The sequence below is a fragment of the Maylandia zebra genome, linkage group LG20, assembly GCF_041146795.1.
Source record: "Maylandia zebra isolate NMK-2024a linkage group LG20, Mzebra_GT3a, whole genome shotgun sequence".
NCBI classification, from domain to species: Eukaryota; Metazoa; Chordata; class Actinopteri; order Cichliformes; family Cichlidae; genus Maylandia; species Maylandia zebra.
The window spans coordinates 15,327,378-15,346,248 of record NC_135186.1 but is presented as its reverse complement, the minus strand read 5'-3'; the positions used below and the strand labels follow the sequence as shown (position 1 = coordinate 15,346,248).

Below are 18,871 nucleotides of genomic sequence, written 5' to 3'. Positions count from 1 at the left end.
CCTTTCTTTGCAAGGACACTCAAAAGCCTGCCATCCATGGATTCTGTCAGTGTTTTGATCCGTTCACCATCAACGTTGCGTGCAGCAGCAACCACAGCCTCCCAGACACTGTTCAAAGAGGTGTACTGTTTTCCCTCCTTGTAAATCTCACATTTGATGATGGACCACAGGTTCTCAATGGGGTTCAGATCAGGTGAACAAGGCGGCCATGTCATTAGTTTTTCTTCTTTTATACCCTTTCTTGCCAGCCACGCTGTGGAGTACTTGGACGCGTGTGATGGAGCATTGTCCTGCATGAAAATCATGTTTTTCTTGAAGGATGCAGACTTCTTCCAGCTCTGAAATATGGCCAAACTGGTGGCAAGTGGCATCTTGGCAGCTGCATGCTTGACTTTTCTCAGTTCATGGGCAGTTATTTTGCGCCTTGGTTTTTCCACACGCTTCTTGCGACCCTGTTGACTATTTTGAATGAAACGCTTGATTGTTCGATGATCACGCTTCAGAAGCTTTGCAATTTTGAGACTGCTGCATCCCTCTGCAAGATATCTCACTATTTTTGACTTTTCTGAGCCTGTCAAGTCCTTCTTTTGACCCATTTTGCCAAAGGAAAGGACGTTGCCTAATAATTATGCACACCTGATATAGGGTGTTGATGTCATTAGACCACACCCCTTCTCATTACAGAGATGCACATCACCTAATATGCTTAATTGGTAGTAGGCTTTCGAGCCTATACAGCTTGGAGTAAGACAACATGCATGAAGAGGATGATGTGGACAAAATACTCATTTGCCTAATAATTCTGCACTCCCTGTATATTCTGTGATTTGTTTCCTTTATTAAAAAAGAATATAGTATGTGACGCTCATGCACCAAAAACAAAAAAAAAGCCACATGAGCATTTTTGTATATTGATCAAATATATGCTCACTGTCTGGTGAGGCCTCAGAAACATATTGGAACACACACTTGAAAAAGGCTGTACCAAAAGCATATTTTTTCCAACAAGGCTATTTAAATGAACATTGACATTTTAGTCAAGCTTGTATGAAAAGTCCCACTTATATGAAACATAAATGGATTTGCTCTTTGAGGAAAGTGAAAAAAGACAAACATAAATAGTCTACAGTATGAAAGGGTGAGAGCTGGAAAGAGCTCCATATTCCACATAAATAAGTGACACCAAGAGTTGTGCACTAGAGTATGTGTTAAAGCAAACCACTTCCCTCCAAAAAATACTGGAGTTTAAATCTGAAATCCACGTGGAATCCATAAGTAAATAAACAGTAAACATTTTCACTCCAACTTTTTTTTTTGCTTGCTTTCTCTTGAGCAAGTTTGACCTCTCACTGCAGGAAGTTCAACACTTTTCAACACTGAGAGTTAAAGTATAGAACTTTGCCTGTGGCCTTGGTCTCTGCGGGCGTGGTCGGGCTCTGTGAACGAACTCTACCTGCTCCTTCTTACCTGGGACTGCCTGACACCTCCCCCTGGCGGGGCTGAGCGCGCCGCCGTACCTCGTCAGGACCGAGGACCGAACTCACACAGGCAGTGCATCGAGCCGCTGCGGGACGAGCTCTGTTAGAGAGAGAGAGAGTGTGTGTGTGTGTCTGTGTGAGTCTGAGTGAAAGAAAACGAAAGAAATTTAGTTTAGCTCTGTATGTGTGTGTGTGTGTGTGTGTGAAGGAGCGAACAGAGCCAGCAGAAAGCTTCGGGGCAGGTGAGCTGTGTTAATTTTTGTCTTTCAAAACTTTTCTGTAAGGAAACTCCTCAGTGAAATCCAATAACTCACAACCACCAATGTCATACTGTTACAGTGAGCTTATGCTCCTCTGTTTGCTGAAGAGCAAGTTTATATAAACCTTGTCTTATTACTGTAGCCCAGGTGCTGCAGTAGTAAAACCCATGTAGGGGCTAAAATGTGACATTGAAGACTGCTTTTATGCTAAGGCTAATTAATCTTTGTTAGCGCTTAGCTTGCGTTAATGATTACGTAGTGAGAATAAAATCAAAGGAATTAAAAGAATCTATAAATGAATGAACTTTTCTGCACCTTGTAGATACATGTAGCCAGAAACTGTTGACTACTACAACTGCTACTGTAGGTATAACCCCTAAAAATGATCCAACTGCGTTTTGTGTTTCATGTTTGAGGCTGGATTTTTATATGGGTTTTTATTGGTGACGCTAAAGCAAGTGCAGCAAAATCCCTGTTAACATTCACTTAGATAATATGATAATATGTATCTAGACACTGGAGGTTGTTTGACATTTTTTCGTAGGAAAAATAGTTTCTCTCTGCTCTATTATATCTGATTTAAACGTGCATAGAAGAGTGTGCATCCAAAGTTTGATTCACTTATAACTGGTACTTCTATAGTGTCTTTCTTCGCAGTCAAGTGCTTAAAGTACTTTCAAGTGTCATTCATTCAATCACACACACACACACACACACACACACACACACACACACACACACACACACACACACACACACACACACACCGCAAGGTATTAGTTGTCATGTCAGGTGACCTTAGGAGGCCACAAGCTAGTGCTGTTCTAGTGCTGCTTCCAAGCCCAGATAAATGTTTGCTCCATGAAAGACATCCTGTGTAAAATCGGTGCCAAGTCCTAGATATGGATATGGCAGCATACCTGGGAAAAACCTGAACAAGCACACCTTGACTAGTCATAGCACAGAAAAAAATGTGTTCATATCATTTTTTTTTATCATTAAATTGGAAAGCATATTTTGAGAATATTTGATCGCCATAGGGGAATGTATATATTTCTATTATGACTTTGATGAATATGAGCTTGTGTGTCCTGTAAAGTGATGGATGTGTGGACATGCTTTCTCACTGACACCACAAGTTTTCTTATGGCTGGGAGGCAGATTTCTGACACTCTTGCACACATTCCTGCCAGATTAACCAGCAGCTAAGATTAATGCGGAGCAGAGCTCATATTCAGCATCTAAAATAATGTGGTCAAACATTTGTTACAGCTACAGAGGTCATATAAAGAAGAAAAGACGGTGTTTGACAGTTACATTTCAGGAGCTTGACAAATATATTTGTTGGTACTGGCCCTTCATAATAGTGCTCAAGGAAGTGAAAAATAATTAAAAAGAAAACTGTGCCATGGCACAGTTTCTTAAAGTGAGTGATTCCATTGTTTACAGTAGTCTCATAGTAATATTGTATCATAAAGAAGCAAAGAGATTAATTGAGCTGTGGTTTGTTGTTATTTTAATCTCCCCAGTTTTTCCTTGGCTGTCCCTCCTCTGTCTCATCTGTCTGTTAGTACCTGATTCTGTTACCATGTTTATTGTTAATCTTCTTGTCTCTGTATTTTGATGGGTTTGTTATTTATTGTAAGGCCGTACAGAGTAATTATATAAAGACTTCTTTTTTATCTGTTCATATCAAGAAAAAAGCATTTAAATTACTGCCCTTGACATATTGTTCCTTGTAATTCAAAAAATGCTTTTTAGCATTAATTTCTTTTCATCAGCTTATCCTGGTATTGGCTGTGTTTGGAGGCACAGGGTCCCATGGCTCTTATAGGCTTAGTGTAGTTTTAATCAGGTTAGTACCTGGCCTGTCACCCTACTTCTATTTACAACTCTAACTAAGGGTTAAAAGGATCCATGAGCTACTCGGAGCTATAGTGGTAAACCAAGACATGTAAGAGAAACATATATTTGCTATCTGCTTTGGCTGATGGTGTACTAGTTAAAAATAGAATATGAAGTTTGTATTTTTAAGGTATTTTGTAGACCAACACTTTGGCATACACTCACTGGTTGATGACCTGGTTGATTCCAGGATGATTGCAGCCTCCAGCTGTGCAGTCATCATTGGTTATGGCTGCCTCTGATGGACACATCAACCCAGCATGTCTAAAGTAGTGTTCAGTAGGAGATATATTTAGACTAAGTATTGGCAAAGACACTGGATATGCTTCTTCCAGAAAGGCTGATGCTACTTTGGGAGTGTGGTAATGAAACATTTGCAGGTAGGGGTGTTGCCACAGAAAAGGCACAAGTGCAGACTGAAGAAACTCATCTCAGTACTTCTGTCTAGTTTTATTGCCACCAAGAATCATCAGATCAGAGGTGTTACTGTTCTGGACATGCAAGGTTGCAGGAACAGCTGGGATACCCATGACAGAATCCAGCATGGCAAAAACCCTGCCTCAGTCAGCCTCACTTAGTTGTTACATTGTAGCACTGGTGACAATGTGGTGTCTATGCTGTTTCTTATATACTAATATGGCTGTTGTGCAACTGAACTTGTTATTTGCAGTCTAATGACAAGAATCAAAATAAAAAGGACTTGAGGAGCAATAACTGACAGAAGAGTGCAGATAGAACTAAACACAGGAAATGACACAGAATGAAAAGGCGTGAAACACTGAGGGAATATAAAGAGGTGAAAGTAAATAAGACTCAAACTGAAGATATTTAATACTAAATATCTATACAGAACTTGAAACACCAAAAACATAAAACATTGGATCAAAGGCTGAGGAGCATGACAACAGCCCTAGTTCTTTCATAAAAGAACTCACACATGGTTCATTTAACAGAGAACTGGGTCATCATTTCAAAGAGGAACTTGTATATGAATATGAAATGTAATGGGAGGATAATGCAAAGAAAAAAAATCACTAAAAGTCTAAAAATGAATGACTATCCATCAAAGAAATAGCAAAGACCTTTGGTTTGTTCAGTTGAAAAACAAAGTGGTGTAAAAATGGTATAAATCCAGTAGATTTGCAAGGTGAAGAAACAAAACTTCACCAAGTGAGTCAGCAATGTTTTTATGACCAATTTGTACCGTTCTTCTGATGGCTGTTTCAAATCATCTTAAACTGGGTTCTTGAACATTACAATGGGTTCACTGTAGTCACCAGGCCTCAATCTAACAGAGAACCTTTGGGATGTGGCAAATCATGACCGCCAGCCCACAAATCTGCAGACGCTGTCATCTCAGTATTTGCAAATACATCAAGGATTTTCCAGCACCTGCGCCACGAAGACAAAGGGGCAGTTCCGAAAACAAAAGGTTGTCCAACTCATACTAGTAAGGAGTATCTAATAAAGTGTCACGTTAGATTACTTTTGTTTGCTTTTGTTCCTTAATACAAACCTATAAATAGGGCTTCTGTGCTCTTAGTCAGTCCAACAGAACAATAGGAATTTCAAATATTGTAATATAATAAAAACCTTTTTTTGCACTTTTATGTGCAAAAAATGTAGATGCCAATGAGCCACACAAGAAGCTGTGGAAGAAAAATTATTACAATAAGTGATACAGATCTGGTAATTTTGCATTATCTGCATGGCTAGCCTTTGTTGTTGGAATTCCATGCATTGTGTTAGCTAGCCAAGGCTGACAGAAGTCGGAGGTACATTAATATGTGACACTGCACTTCTAATAGTTCACAGGTAACACTGTTGTCTAGTGAACTGCAGCACTCTCTCGGTTATCTCTATAGGCACTACTACAAAGGTGTTAATGCTGAGCCACAACCTCACAGCTGCCCTGTTCATCTCCACCTTGCGCCAACTAATCCTCGGTTTTTCTAGTCCAAACACGACTACGTTCGTTCGCATGTGTCTGCAACGCGCTGCAGGAGCTCCTCACTCGCTACTGTTTGGTCATGCCCTTGCGTGAGTTTTTGTCAGGCTTGTCAGACAGGCATGTCCCTTTGAGTTTATTTTGCTTTATATGGTAAAACACCAAAGACTTTGAACGATAACGCTCATTTCAGGTGATCTGATGCAGAATGTTGCTCGATTGTTTAGAGAGAAAAAACAAAATGTATCGGTTGTGTTTTGAAGGGGATTGCACGTTCACACTTCCCATTGTGTGTCTGTGTGTACACAGGTGGTGTGGAGCAAATGTAAGCCAAGCAGTAGGCGGTATTGGGTGTGCTTTATTTCATGCTTGTGTCAAGCAGCAGAGAAAATCTGGATAAAACTGTCTTTGATTGTGATCTTTTCTTTACTGTATAAAACGCGCCAACTGTCCAGACAGCATTATGAGATTTCCTTTGGCTCCCGGGGTGATGATCTGATGATTTATGCAGTGGTTTTGAAAGTCGTTTGAAGGCAGTTTTTCTTTAACTAAACTGTTTACTTTGAAGGTGTTCTGTGTGAGCAATTGGTGCATACAATTGTTATAACATGTTATAACGTGAGACTGAAGCAATAGAGGCTTAAATGAGGTCAGTGAGCACCAGATGCTCTGAAATAAAGGGGCGAACATTGACTGAGAAGGGCTGAGGCATTTAAGGCCGCTCATCTATAAAGCTGGAATTGTTAACTCACCTCCAGCTATATAGTAATAGAAAACCCAGCTCATTCTATTAATCTAAATATTAAGTTAATTTCCTTAAAGGGTAAGATTTAATCGTGTCCTTATTATAAACAAGTCTCGACTTCCATCACAAACTTTTCCTGTAGGCTTTTAAAATGTGTTGCATTTTGAAAGATGTGCTCCAAATAACTTCACAGTGACTTCAACATAGGCTTAATTTGATCTGAGGAGACACAGTTATTGTGGCTTTAAGGGATGTTAAAGTAATTTATGACCAATATGACTCATGTCTTGCAGTTCAGTGCAAAAAGGCTTTCATGTATAATGAGTGGGATTGAACCAGTATTAACAAAATGGAAAGACATGATCTTATTTGATTCCTACATACACAAAGTGATTTGGTGTATTTTTGGACAAGGATTCTATTAATATATTGTGTGTATTCCAGCAATGGACTTTCACATTTTTAATTAAATGTCTGTATGTTTTGTTGCGTTATGCTCTTATTTAACCTTGTATTTTTTATAGCTTGTATCCTTCATTTTCATACGGAACATCACTGTACATTAGACTAATTCAAGGGTGGTTTCAATCTTGTCTCAGTTCTTTGCTCTAAACATTTAGTCAGTATCATTAGAGGAAGTGAATTTGTACAAATTTAAGGAAAAAAGTTAAGCTGCTATATATGTAATGTGTATTTGTCTATATTGTATAGTTATGAAGCATGTTACAGTTGTAGTTCCAAAAATTGTTAAATATCTGTCTCTTTCTTGTAGATCTTTTCTGATTGCAGATTTTCAGAATTCAGAAACAGCTTCTTCCATACACTCTTTTATAATCAAATATGTTGTGTCCCATCCCAAATAGGAGATCTTTCCTAAAGTTTTAAAGTCTGAGGGGCATGGTGTGAAATAGATTACTTGTAATTCCTTCCTGAAAAACATTTCCTACAATATAATAGATTACTATGTAGGTGTTACTCTGTCTTTCTCCCACAGCCTGAAGGCATGCAGAGGGTTAGATTAATCAGTGATTCTAAAATGACAGACGGTGTGAATGCCAGCATGAATGCCTGTCAGTCTCTCTGAGCCCTGCTACAGACTGGGAACCTGTCTAGGGTTTTCCCTAACTGGGATAGATGCCAGCACCATAATAAAGATGATGGATGGATACCATTAATGTAAGTAGAACTTAACAGGATTCCAGGTCATTTGAGCCCGCTCTACAGCAACCGAAGTAATGGCAGAGAAGTAATTTCTTGAAGAAATCGTTAATTTTCATCTAATTTTAAATTTTAATTGAGATTTGACCAAACAAAAGTATGTATGGTTTTTAGTTTTTATAAATGATTTAGATAATTTGATTACAGATATTAAAAAAAAGTTAAAATACACATTTGAATAAACTAATAAACAGGGTGTAACAAATAACAAAAACAGTAACTAAGACAGCTAAATAAAGTAATTATTACAGAAGAAGAACACTGAAAAAGTTTAAAAATAGTCTGGCATAATGTGTGACATTAGTTGCTCTAAAATAAAGGCAATATATAAAACCCCACGCTGTAACCTTCTGCTTGGGCTCACATGTACTTCCCAAGATATGGAATCACGCTCCATCAGAGGTGGTTTTATATTCATTTATACGGGGTCAAAGTTATGTCAGTAATTCTAGGTATAAGTGGTCATAATTTCTTTATTTGATCCCACAGACCCACCATAATTCAGTATTTGATGAGTAACCCTGGTTATTAGCACTGTTACCTTAAAGCATGAAGGTCCTCAGTTCAATTCCACCATCAGGCCGGCGTCTGTTTGTGTGGGTTCTCTCTGGGTCCAAAGACATGCACTTAGTGAGGTTAGGTTAGTTGGAAATGTTAAATTGCCCACAGGTGCGAATGGGTGTTAGCCCTGTGACTGGTGACTTGTCCAGGGTGTACGCTGCCTCTTGCTAAGACAGCTGGGTAAAAAAAGGTGACATTTTCTTATCAATAAATTATATAAATTATGTTCAAGGCCCTCTGCTGCTTTTTTTGTTTTATTGTCCTGCTTTAGACGACTATAACATTGCAGAAATGGGTTGTCTATGGGTTGTCTATACTACGGTACCATAAATATCGAGTCACCTGCCTGTTGGAAAGTAAACTTCCTCCAGGAAATGATCTGATCCCATTTTCAGCCCAACCTTGTTTTACAGCATGTTAACAACAGTGCCTCAAGCTGCAGTGTGTTGGCAGCAGTGATTTCAGTAGTTCGGCCTTCATTTCATGTGTACACAAACTCACAGACACACACACGCACAGAGTCAGGCTTATCATGTTATGGTTTTCAAGGATATGGGAACCTGGGTTTGTTTGGACTTGAGTGTAGAGATTCCTTGGCTTTGTCCGACCGCTATGCAGGAGTTATAGTGGTGGCACTGAACTTTCTGCAGGGTCCGTCTTATCTGTCCTATTGTAGAGATTGTGTGCTCGTCTGTGCCAAAGTCTTTGCTCAAGGTCTTTGACTGCCTGCAGTGAAACCTAACCAAAGACCTCTAAGTGTGATGATCATTGTCTTATTTGTCTACTTTAAGAAGAGTTCCAGGTTCAGTTCCTATTGCTTGCATATTCATAACAATGTTTTTCTTATATTTAAATACATCCATAAGAGCTTGCTACTTACAGCCTAAAACTGGGACACTTTGACCTATATAAAAATTTAAAAAATGAATAAAATGATGAAAGTCTGAAAATGTCTGTACATGCAGCTGAAACCACTGTCAACCCCTAAGTTGCCAATCTGATTTATTTTACTGTAGTTTTGTCTAACACCCAGACACCCGCATAGTTGGATTACAAGAGGATTGCAAGATATACGTTAAAAAGAGCTGCAGGCTAGAGTGTTAGAGGCATACTTGCAATTCTTTTTAATTTTTGATCTGCTCTTTTTTCTTTAGTTCTGTGAAGGTAGTGTCTTAGTTTCTGACCCTGAATAATATGTTGCATTTATTTTCAAGGGGATCAAATTCTCAGATGTTTGTAGAATTGTAGTTGAAGTTTTCAGTAATTGATTTATGAACTCTTACAGCAGATTAAGAAACCGCATTGAAGTCACTACTAGTTACACTTGCCACGTACGTGCTTACTGTGTGTTGAGACGTATCTCGCTCTTTTAGGAGAGGTGAAAGGTCACATCAGCAGAGAGCTGTGATTGTGAAAGCTGCTTTGTTCTGTGCTGCAGCTTTTAAGTTGTCGCGCCTGAATCACACACATGCATGCAGGGGCGTAATTTTCAGATGGGTTAGGGGGGTTATGATCCCCCTCCCAATAATCAGACCCAACCAATATAACCCCATATATGCATAAATAGGCTGTTGATTTTCTTTACTCATCTCAGGTATTACCAGCAAAATAGTTGCATGTTTAATCATCTGGGAATTTACCCAGATTTATTTATTTATTTATTTATTTATTTAGACAGAGATGGTGACCCCCCCCCCCCCCCCCCCCCCCCACAATGTTCAGCACAAAGTTACGCTGATGTATGCATGCACATGACCCACACACACTCATTTCAAATGCACATGCGTACTATCATGCATCTTCATGCACCTTTCTCTTTGCTAATCTATTCACAGCAGCAGAGTCACTTCTGTGATTTGAATGGAATTGAACTCTTTGACCTTATGCTTATGCTTCAGCTCAGTTTTATTTTCAAATCCTTTATTTTTTCAGTGGTTAGGATAAAAAAGGAACAACAAATTCTCAGCACATGCAATTTTGTGATTATACAAGTAGTCTTGTTTTAAAATATAAATTAAACTTTATTTTTAGAATAAAATAATCCTCTTTCTGGTAAATTGTTGATGAGAAGAAGATTATTGGCACGGTGTTATCTTTCCTGCTAAATATCGAGCTAAAGCAAGGAGCTAATTAGCAGTGCAACAGATTGACAACCTGTCCTTTCGCCCTGACAGCTGGATTGACAGCTGCATCTGTGGATGGATGGGTGAATGCTGCTTACAGGTTTGAAAAGTGAAACCAATGCATACATATCATAAACTAACATTTTTTTTTATGTCAAACAGGGGCAACCCCTCTGGTCGCCAAAAGAAGTTTGTATAGCCTTTATTGTCACATGTCCAAAATGACACACGGGTTAATTTCATTTGGTTTGTAGTCACATTAATGAAAAAAACAAAATTAATCCCAAAGATGTTTCCTTTATACTTTGAAGAGATTTAGTCGGTCTCTTTTATGTTATTTAGTCATTTAGTTTGTACAGCACCTGACCTGAATATTTGGGATTTCTACCATAGAAAATTTCCTCTAAAATTTGCTCTTCAGTATTTTGGTGGACTTGTTATAATTTAATGCAGAGACAGGGCTGATCAGAGTAGATGTGGAAAATTCATCTTCTGCGTCGTTCTTCTTTCTAACTTCCATTAAAATGCTGTTATAGAGTCGCCTAGTTTGTATTAAGCTAAACTGATCAGACTGCCGGTACCACTCTTCTCAGTTTCTTTTGTCATTATTTTCCTTATTTTTGACATTAAATTTTCCCTCCTCTTCCATCATCCTCTCGTCTTCCTCTTCCTCATTGAACTGTCCCTCTCGCTCTTTTTCTCTGCCCTCATCTTCCTCTCTCACCATTCACTCTTCCAAGTGTCCAGAAGAAAGGGGTGGTGCATTCCAAAAGCCTGGAGACCATTCCCTTCTTTCAGGCAGTGGCCTGTAGAGTGACAGTGAAATTAGAATAAGAATAGCTGCCCATTCACCCCAGTGCCCTAGTGACGGGCTGGAGGGAGAGCAAAAAAGAGGGAGTGGGAGGGACGAGTGGAATGAAGGGGGTCCCTCAGACACGTTGCGTTCCAATTGGCCGGTGGCGTTCCCTGTGTTTTTACATCGCTGCCGTCGGTTGCACTTTCAAGTTTGTTTTACACATTTTGCCGCACATACACACTGCACATGTGCATGCATGCGGAAATGTACACATTGGGGTCCAAGGCTTGAACACGTGCACTGGAATACAGGAATCTACGCAATGTCAAGCAGGTTGGCCTCCAGTGAGCAATTCTGACCACGCTGTGCAGAGCAGAGTGAGGTGACCCATGGCTGTGTGAGTACAAGGCTGCTCTCAGTTAGTTGGATTCATCATGAATATTACCCAGTTGTGTTTTTGTTGTTATTTTTTTAAGATAGGTTTTTCATTTGTGTAATATCAGCTAAACTCTGAATATATTTTGGGTATTTCTGTAGCTTGTGGCAAAGAGTTCAGATTAAAAGGCAACCTCGTGCTGTCGCCACTCATGTGGGCCACTTGTGTCTAAACTGTAAACTTTTAATCATGTAGCTGTTAAAATTTAAGATTAGTGCTACAGGTTGTTGTTTTTTTCTTTGTTTTAACTCTTACCAAATGGCTTTTGCTAGAATGTAGTTTTGATCAAAACTGTTTATTGTCATCTTCATCCTTCCATGTAGATCTTGGATGGGTTAAATATAATATTACTGATTGACAAAATACCTCTTTGCAACTCTGCGGTGGCAAACAGGCATTATGATTCTTTGCAGATCTTCCCACTCTTAGACTGTGCAGTAAGTGGCCCCTCACTAACAGGGATCTAGTGTTTTTGGGACTTTTTTGTTTTTGAAAAAAAAAGAAGCACATCCATCTTACCTTTGTTGTAAGCCCATGAAGTTATGTGATTGATGGAAAGATGACTGTATGCCTTCTGCATTAATAACTAGTTTATATGCTCTTGATTTTAAACAAAACGTGTAAAACAAATAGATTTTTTTGTATTATAGATAAAAATCCAGCATTTTGTGTTTCCATTTTTTACTTGAGCATCCTACCAGTTCCATCGTCTAGACAGTAAATAGTGTCACATGTAAAATTCTGGTAGTGCATGAAGCAAATTATTATTGCAGTTATAAATAATAAGTATACTATTTTCTTTACAATCTAGCTCACCAAGTTGAGTAGTAAGGCTACTGCAGAGGCCCTGGTTCAAATTTATCCCAGGTTGTTTATTGTGTGTCTTCTCCCTTTATGTCTCTCTGCATGGATGTCTTAATAAAGGCAAAAAGTTTGCATTTAGGCAGCAGCTAAACTGTTCTAAAACGATATGCATATAACAAAGAAACCCTGCAGACAGTCTCTTTTTACATTTTGTTTATCATGAGAAACAGACCGCACATAGTAGAAATTTTCTCTACCAATACAGAAAACTTGATACTTTTTTTCTTTAGAGATCAATAAACTTTTTGTATCCTTTGATATTTTTCACATGCACAAAAAGTATCTCCTGGATTAGCAAGCAAAGTTGAGCTTTCTGGGCAATTCTTTCATATTGAAAACCTTTGTGGGGCAATAAAATCTGTCTCCCTCTTAACTAAGTAGGTTTATGTAGGGCGAAAGAAATCAAGGATGTGACATGCTTTCTAAATACACTTAGTCTTTTCATTTATTCTGGTCCTCTTGCCTTTTTGATAACCACTTTTACTTATCTCAGAGTAACATTTCAGACTATCTAACATGAGCAATGTAGACACTGGTTGGTTCTTTTCAGTCAAGACCATCTATCTTTCCCATACTACTACATCACAGCAAAGCCTGGAGGTTGTGTTGTAACATCAGCTGTTACCATAGCACTGAGTAATTATTACTCCAACCAGCCAAGACCATTGTTAAGATCTGTAAGGGACTCTACCACCTGCCTTGACTGACAGTGGTTAATACTCTAGTTTATGGACAAACAATGCCTCTGTGTATTGTGGTGTTTTACTGTGGCCTAAATGTTTTATTGATTTCTTTCTCTCACAAATTATTTATGTGTGTTACAGGCAAAGAGACAGCCTGTTGTCCATCATGAATGTTCATCTGAGCCTCCTCATGCTGGGTGAGTAGAAGTCAGACATGTGTTTAGTCTTTTTCTGTGGGGTGAACAAATTCCTCGACCTGTGTAATAAGTACTGAGCTCTCTTAGCAAGAGCTCCGGTGTGCAGTGACCAGGACAGAGTGTTTATTACCTCTACTCCCAGGAACTTGTTACCATCTCCACTATCATGCTGTTGATAAGGAGTGGTGTTACCGCCCTGGCCGCTCCTGAAGTTGACAACGAGCCCTTTGATTGTAATACAGCATCTGCATGTTTGTGTTTTTATCATCCAGATGTGCTTGGCTCTGTTGTATTACAGAGGAGATGGCATCTGCCGTAAAGTGATTTGAGCGGTATGCAAACTGTAGTGGGTCAAATGCAGGAGGGAGGCTGGAGACAATGTGTCTCTCAAAGCACGTCATCATAAAAGGAACACTGTGGGGCAGTAGTCATTGAGATGAGTGACTGTGGGTTTTTGATGCCAGCAGTCTTAAAGCAGGAAGGTACAACAATGGTCCAGCAACAAATTGAAGATGACTGTGAGAACTGACATTAGCTGGTCATTACTGTTCCTGAGCCCCTGTCCTGGCATATTAGGACTGCTTATGTTCACTCTCCTCAAGGTCTTTCAGACATAAGTTGTTGTAAGATTGACTGTCTGTTCATGGTATGTTTTAATCTCATCTAGTTTATCTTGTTAAATAGGTAAATAGTGGAGAAATGTGTTTTTGTGTGTACGGGGAGAATGGGGCTGGGGCAATTGTCTCTGACAGTCTTTCTGTAAAGTCACTGCATGCCACTTCCTCATAGGTCCTTTATAAAGTAAACTCACTTCTTATTGTAACAGCCGATGCCTTAGGCATTAAAATATTTCCTCTATTGTCATATTCTGAGTAAATTTAACACCAGAACCGCAGGTTCAGAATAGACAACATAATCTTCAGTGTACACTTAGGATGAATTCCTTCTCTGAGGGAAAATTCTTTGAGATGTTTGTTTAGAATTAAATTTAAAAAGATTCCTGAAATCTGCCATGATGGTATTTGTGGAATGATAGGCCACTGACAGGAGAGCTAAATCAGAGGACTTGCAGGCCTAATAGTACGGTTGTGCGATACTTTTTAGGGCCACACAAGAGCATAGCCACCATTTCACTTGTAAGATTTACCCCCTGGTTAGTTATGCTGTACTTTTATAAGTTAAAGGGAAATTGTTATATATTTTTAGCCACTCACACACATGACAATAAAGACTGATTACATATTTTATGCTTGCCATTCCTAACTCGCCTATTCTCAGGTATCTGGGTCAGTCTCTATGTTGATTATTAACTGGAGGAAGGAACCATTCATACGTGCAGGGTCAGAAACTAAACTTTAATAATAATGAGCATGAACTTTGCTTCATCTGGTGATACATATTTGTGAATAAATGAAAGCATGGAAGGATCAGTTTAACAGTCATTGAATATCTAGGATGGATGATAATTTACTTAAAACCTTTCATATTTTAATATTTGTAAATATTGTGTAAATATATAAAGGTATATGTAAATATGTCTGACCTCTGCATTAAATATCCTGCAACAGTTAGTGAGTGTGCTTCCAGGAGATGAAGCAAGTTTAGAACTTGATGTTGTTGCTGACTTTCAAGCTCTGTTTTTTCATATATCTTTGCATATATTTATTACATACATATATTTTACCATTAACTGTCTTCTTTGTATTCACTCCATTCACTCCATTCTTCATCATGCCCTCCACACACAAAGCACTTTTTTCCCAGTGGGAAAAAAGATAAAGGAGATGAAGTAAATGAGCAGTTCTTCAAGTGCAGCTATATAATAATAATAATAATAATAATAATAATAATAATAATAATAATAATAATAATAATAATAATAATAATAATAAAAAGGACATAAAAGGAGGTACACTTTACTCACTTTACTCAAAGCAAGAACCTTGACAAGAAGGCTGTTCTCGAAAAAATTTATTTCTTGCCAGGAAAGAAGCTCTGAAAAGCAAAACTGGTTAAACATTTATATTTAAAAGGAACTAAAGCTGCAGCCACCTCACTGACTTTCCATTTACTATCCTGTCGGTCTTAATTAAGTGATACCCTCCCATTCCAAGAATCTAATATATTCTGGTGAAATGTAGAATGTTGATTGTAATCTTTTGAGAGGACCAACAAATTTGCATCAAGGAAAAAAAAACCTACTGTAGTTCTTTTTACAAGAATACTGAGTGTCAAAAAACAGCCAGGTAAAGAATGTGCCTCGCACAAACAGCAGCTGGTTTGCCTCCATGTGATTATATGTAGCACTGGCACATGGCAATGAAACCCACACCATCCACTTGAATACAGCCTTATAGCAGGAATGCAGGAACATGAGGAAAATGTTATTCATGACAGAAAACATTCCTGGTGTTAGATGCATAGACATAAGTGATGCATACACAGATGGTACAGATGCTTAGAATTGCTGCCACCAGCCTGTTTCCAAGCCGCTACGAGTCCTCCATTCTTCTCCTGCAGTATATCTACTCTTCTCTATGAACATGTCCCCCTTATTCAATTGTTATTTCCCAAGAGACTGTTTTTTACTGATCGCAATATAGTCCATACAAACTGTTGATCAAGTATGGAAAATTTAAAATGGTTGGATAAAACTTGCAGCCAGTTTGACATTTCGTACAAATACAGCCACTTAAAATGGCCAGCTTATTCATAGCAGAACAGGATCCTTGACTGATCCCAACTGTGACGCTGTCAGCACTGATCCCGTAGAGCAGGGGTGTCAAACTCCAGTCCTCGAGGGCTGGTGTCCTGAAACACACCTGAATAAAATGAGTAGGTCATTAGCAAGACTTTATAGAACTTGACTGCAAGCTGAGGTGACAATTCAGCCATTTGATTCATGTTACGGCAGCTTATGAGTGAATGAACATGGTGCAATAAAAGTACTTCACAACCCCAGGTCAACCCATGCTCATGTCTGCTAATGCGATTCTAGAATTTTTGTGCAATCGCCCCTCTTTTGATTTTGTGTTCATTTAGAAGCAGGAAATTAGAGATCATACAGATCTTTATGTATTTGACACATTGCTGCAGTTTAACTGATTGGTTTGTATCATCTGGCTTCATGGATATAAGCTGGGTATCATCTGCATAGCAAAGAACATGTATCCTATGGGTTCTGATAATATTGCCTAAGGGAAGCATTGTGTAATGTAAATGGAAGTGGTCCCAGCACAGACTCCTGTGGAACTTTGTGACTAACTTCTGTGCATGTGTAAGAATGTGCATGCACAAATTGGAGTCTATTACATGGATATGATTCAGACTACTGAATTCCTTTAAATCCATCTCTGTAGTAGAATATTGTGGTCAGCAGTATTGAATGTCTAACGGGACAAGCACAGAGATGAGTCTGCTGTCAGATTCAATGAGAAGATCATTCATATTCTTCACTAGTTCTGCTTCTGTACTAAGTTAGCTCAGTTAGCTGTTTTACAACTACTCTGTCATTTTTGATAGTGTAAGTTTTAAGTATAAAGGTAGGCACTACACAGGTGTATTATTTGTCACCTAATTATATTAATAGAAGGCAGTTATGGAGATGGGAATTATCTACAAGAGACCAAAATAACTGGTGAAGTTGGTACTAAACACTACAATCATTATAATAAGATGCTTCAATGCAATCAGCCACAGTCACACAGTAATTGTGGGTACTGTGAGTATAAATGCATTTGCAAATAGATATACAGTATTAAAAAAAAGTCCTCAACAATACACACACTGAAGTCTTACATGCTAGTCAGGACAGGTAAAACCAAAGTGTCTGTAGCCCACACAAAGAGAAAGATCCACGCTATTGTCATGTCTGAGGTGCTAGAAGCATCTCAAAAATTAGTCTGCATAGGATGATGACTTTGCCTTGTAATTACCAAAGCAAATACAATTTTCTACCCTATCTTACACAGATTGAGGAAAGACATTAGTCAGAGCACTTTTGAGAGTGGCTTATATTCAGTAGCATTCTTTGCATGTGTGGTCTCCTTCAAAACACAAACTCAGTCATTAATTAAAACACAGGCTAAATCAGTACTGAGGTATACATGCCTAGACAGAGTGTTGGGAGAGGATCTCTTGGCACATTTGAATGCTGCTTTTATCATAGTCTCTATCAGTCTTTATATTTCCAATAAAATTGTCGTTGTCGTGCCAAATTTTCCCTTTTAAAAAAACTGCCCTTTTTTGAAAACCTGATGTAGGTAATTATCAGAGTACATTAAATGCACATTTTTATTTCTTTGTGCGGCGTGACGTGACTCAATTTTAATTTGGATTCTCTTATTTTGTTTTACTCTAAAGCCAAATTTATTACAATGTCTGTTAAGAGGGTTTCCATGTACAGTGTTTTATGGTGCCTCACCTTGGACAGGTTATTTGATCATACCTTTAAAGTGAGGTCAGGTGAAACTCAGTTATAACTCTTAGTCATACTCTCTGTGTCTGTATTGTTAAATAGTTATCAGAGTAGTGAACTGGAACATAACTCTTAATTTTTAGCTGCGCCAACGACAAATATAAAGTTGAAGGTTTTTCTGCTTCTGAAAGAATGTATTTAAGCTTAAAACACGGTTTACCTTCCTGCATGTATGTAAGTGTGTTTTATGTTTGTCCAGGGTGTGTCTGCTCTTTATCAGTAGTCCACAGGTTTGCCTTGCAGCACGTTTTTGTACATTTCTGTATGTGACCATTGTACATGTTGTGGCATTTTAAATGTAAACCTCTTTCCTTTTGCTTTAACATGTTCTGCAATATGCTAAAAGCTTATTGTGTATTTCCTGGTATATTATAGTAGAATAGTCTGTAGTACCACCAGGCATTGTTAATGTTTCACTGGAATTCAGAAAATCTTCCTCTGTTAATCTTGTACTTGAACTGATTCCAAGACATTGTGTATGTGTCTGTGTGTACAGAGAGATTGGAAGAGCTGTAGTCGTAGTTACTTTGGCCTGAGTAAACCAGAGAATCTTTAGGTTTTGAAAGCAAATATTTAATGTAAAATGATTTCCACAGTTGTCTTTTCAGCTGCAAAATGCAATTGCTTTACTCTACAGTATGCATACTAAGCGTACAAAAGGATTTTCCCAGTTTTAATCTGGAACAAATCATGGGAGCTAGATCTGCAGTTTACTTTTTGAAGATCTAATGAGGAAACCTGACCTTCAGCTGAGAGCCAGTAACATTGTCACTACTGTGATTCTGTCATTGAAACTTCAGAAGAGCAGTCTGATGCCCAAGTGTTTTGGCTTGTGAATCTAATATGAAGATCCGCTACTGTAACAATATCTCTGTCTTTAAAGTGGAAATGCACCACTTATTTCACTGAATACAGTATTTTTTAACACAAAACATCTGCACCCTTTATATCAAAATTGCTATATTTCTATATTTTATATATATATATACATATATACATACATGTATATACATATATGTATATACATATATGTGTATATATGTATATATATGTGTGTGTATATGTATGTATATATATATATATATATATATATATATATATATATATATATATAGATATATATAGATATATATAGATATATATATACATATATACACTTATATATAGCTATATATATAGC

The 18,871-nt window shown here is 38.1% G+C and overlaps 1 protein-coding gene across 2 annotated transcripts in view; it reads left to right on the top strand.

The window, feature by feature from the left end:
- Positions 1-1,513: 1,513 nt before the first annotated feature.
- The window catches only part of lamb2l (laminin, beta 2-like), a 59,607-nt gene continuing 42,249 nt past the window's right edge, over positions 1,514-18,871 (top strand). The window contains exons 1-2 of one of the 2 annotated variants that reach the window (XM_014409268.3): positions 1,514-1,720; positions 13,159-13,214. In XM_014409268.3, the coding sequence (XP_014264754.3) occupies positions 13,184-13,214 (31 nt within the window). In that variant the 5' untranslated portion in view covers positions 1,514-1,720; positions 13,159-13,183. Of the gene's footprint in view, positions 1,721-11,222; positions 11,432-13,158; positions 13,215-18,871 lie in introns of those variants that run through there. The other variant, XM_014409269.3, reaches the window with a different exon arrangement.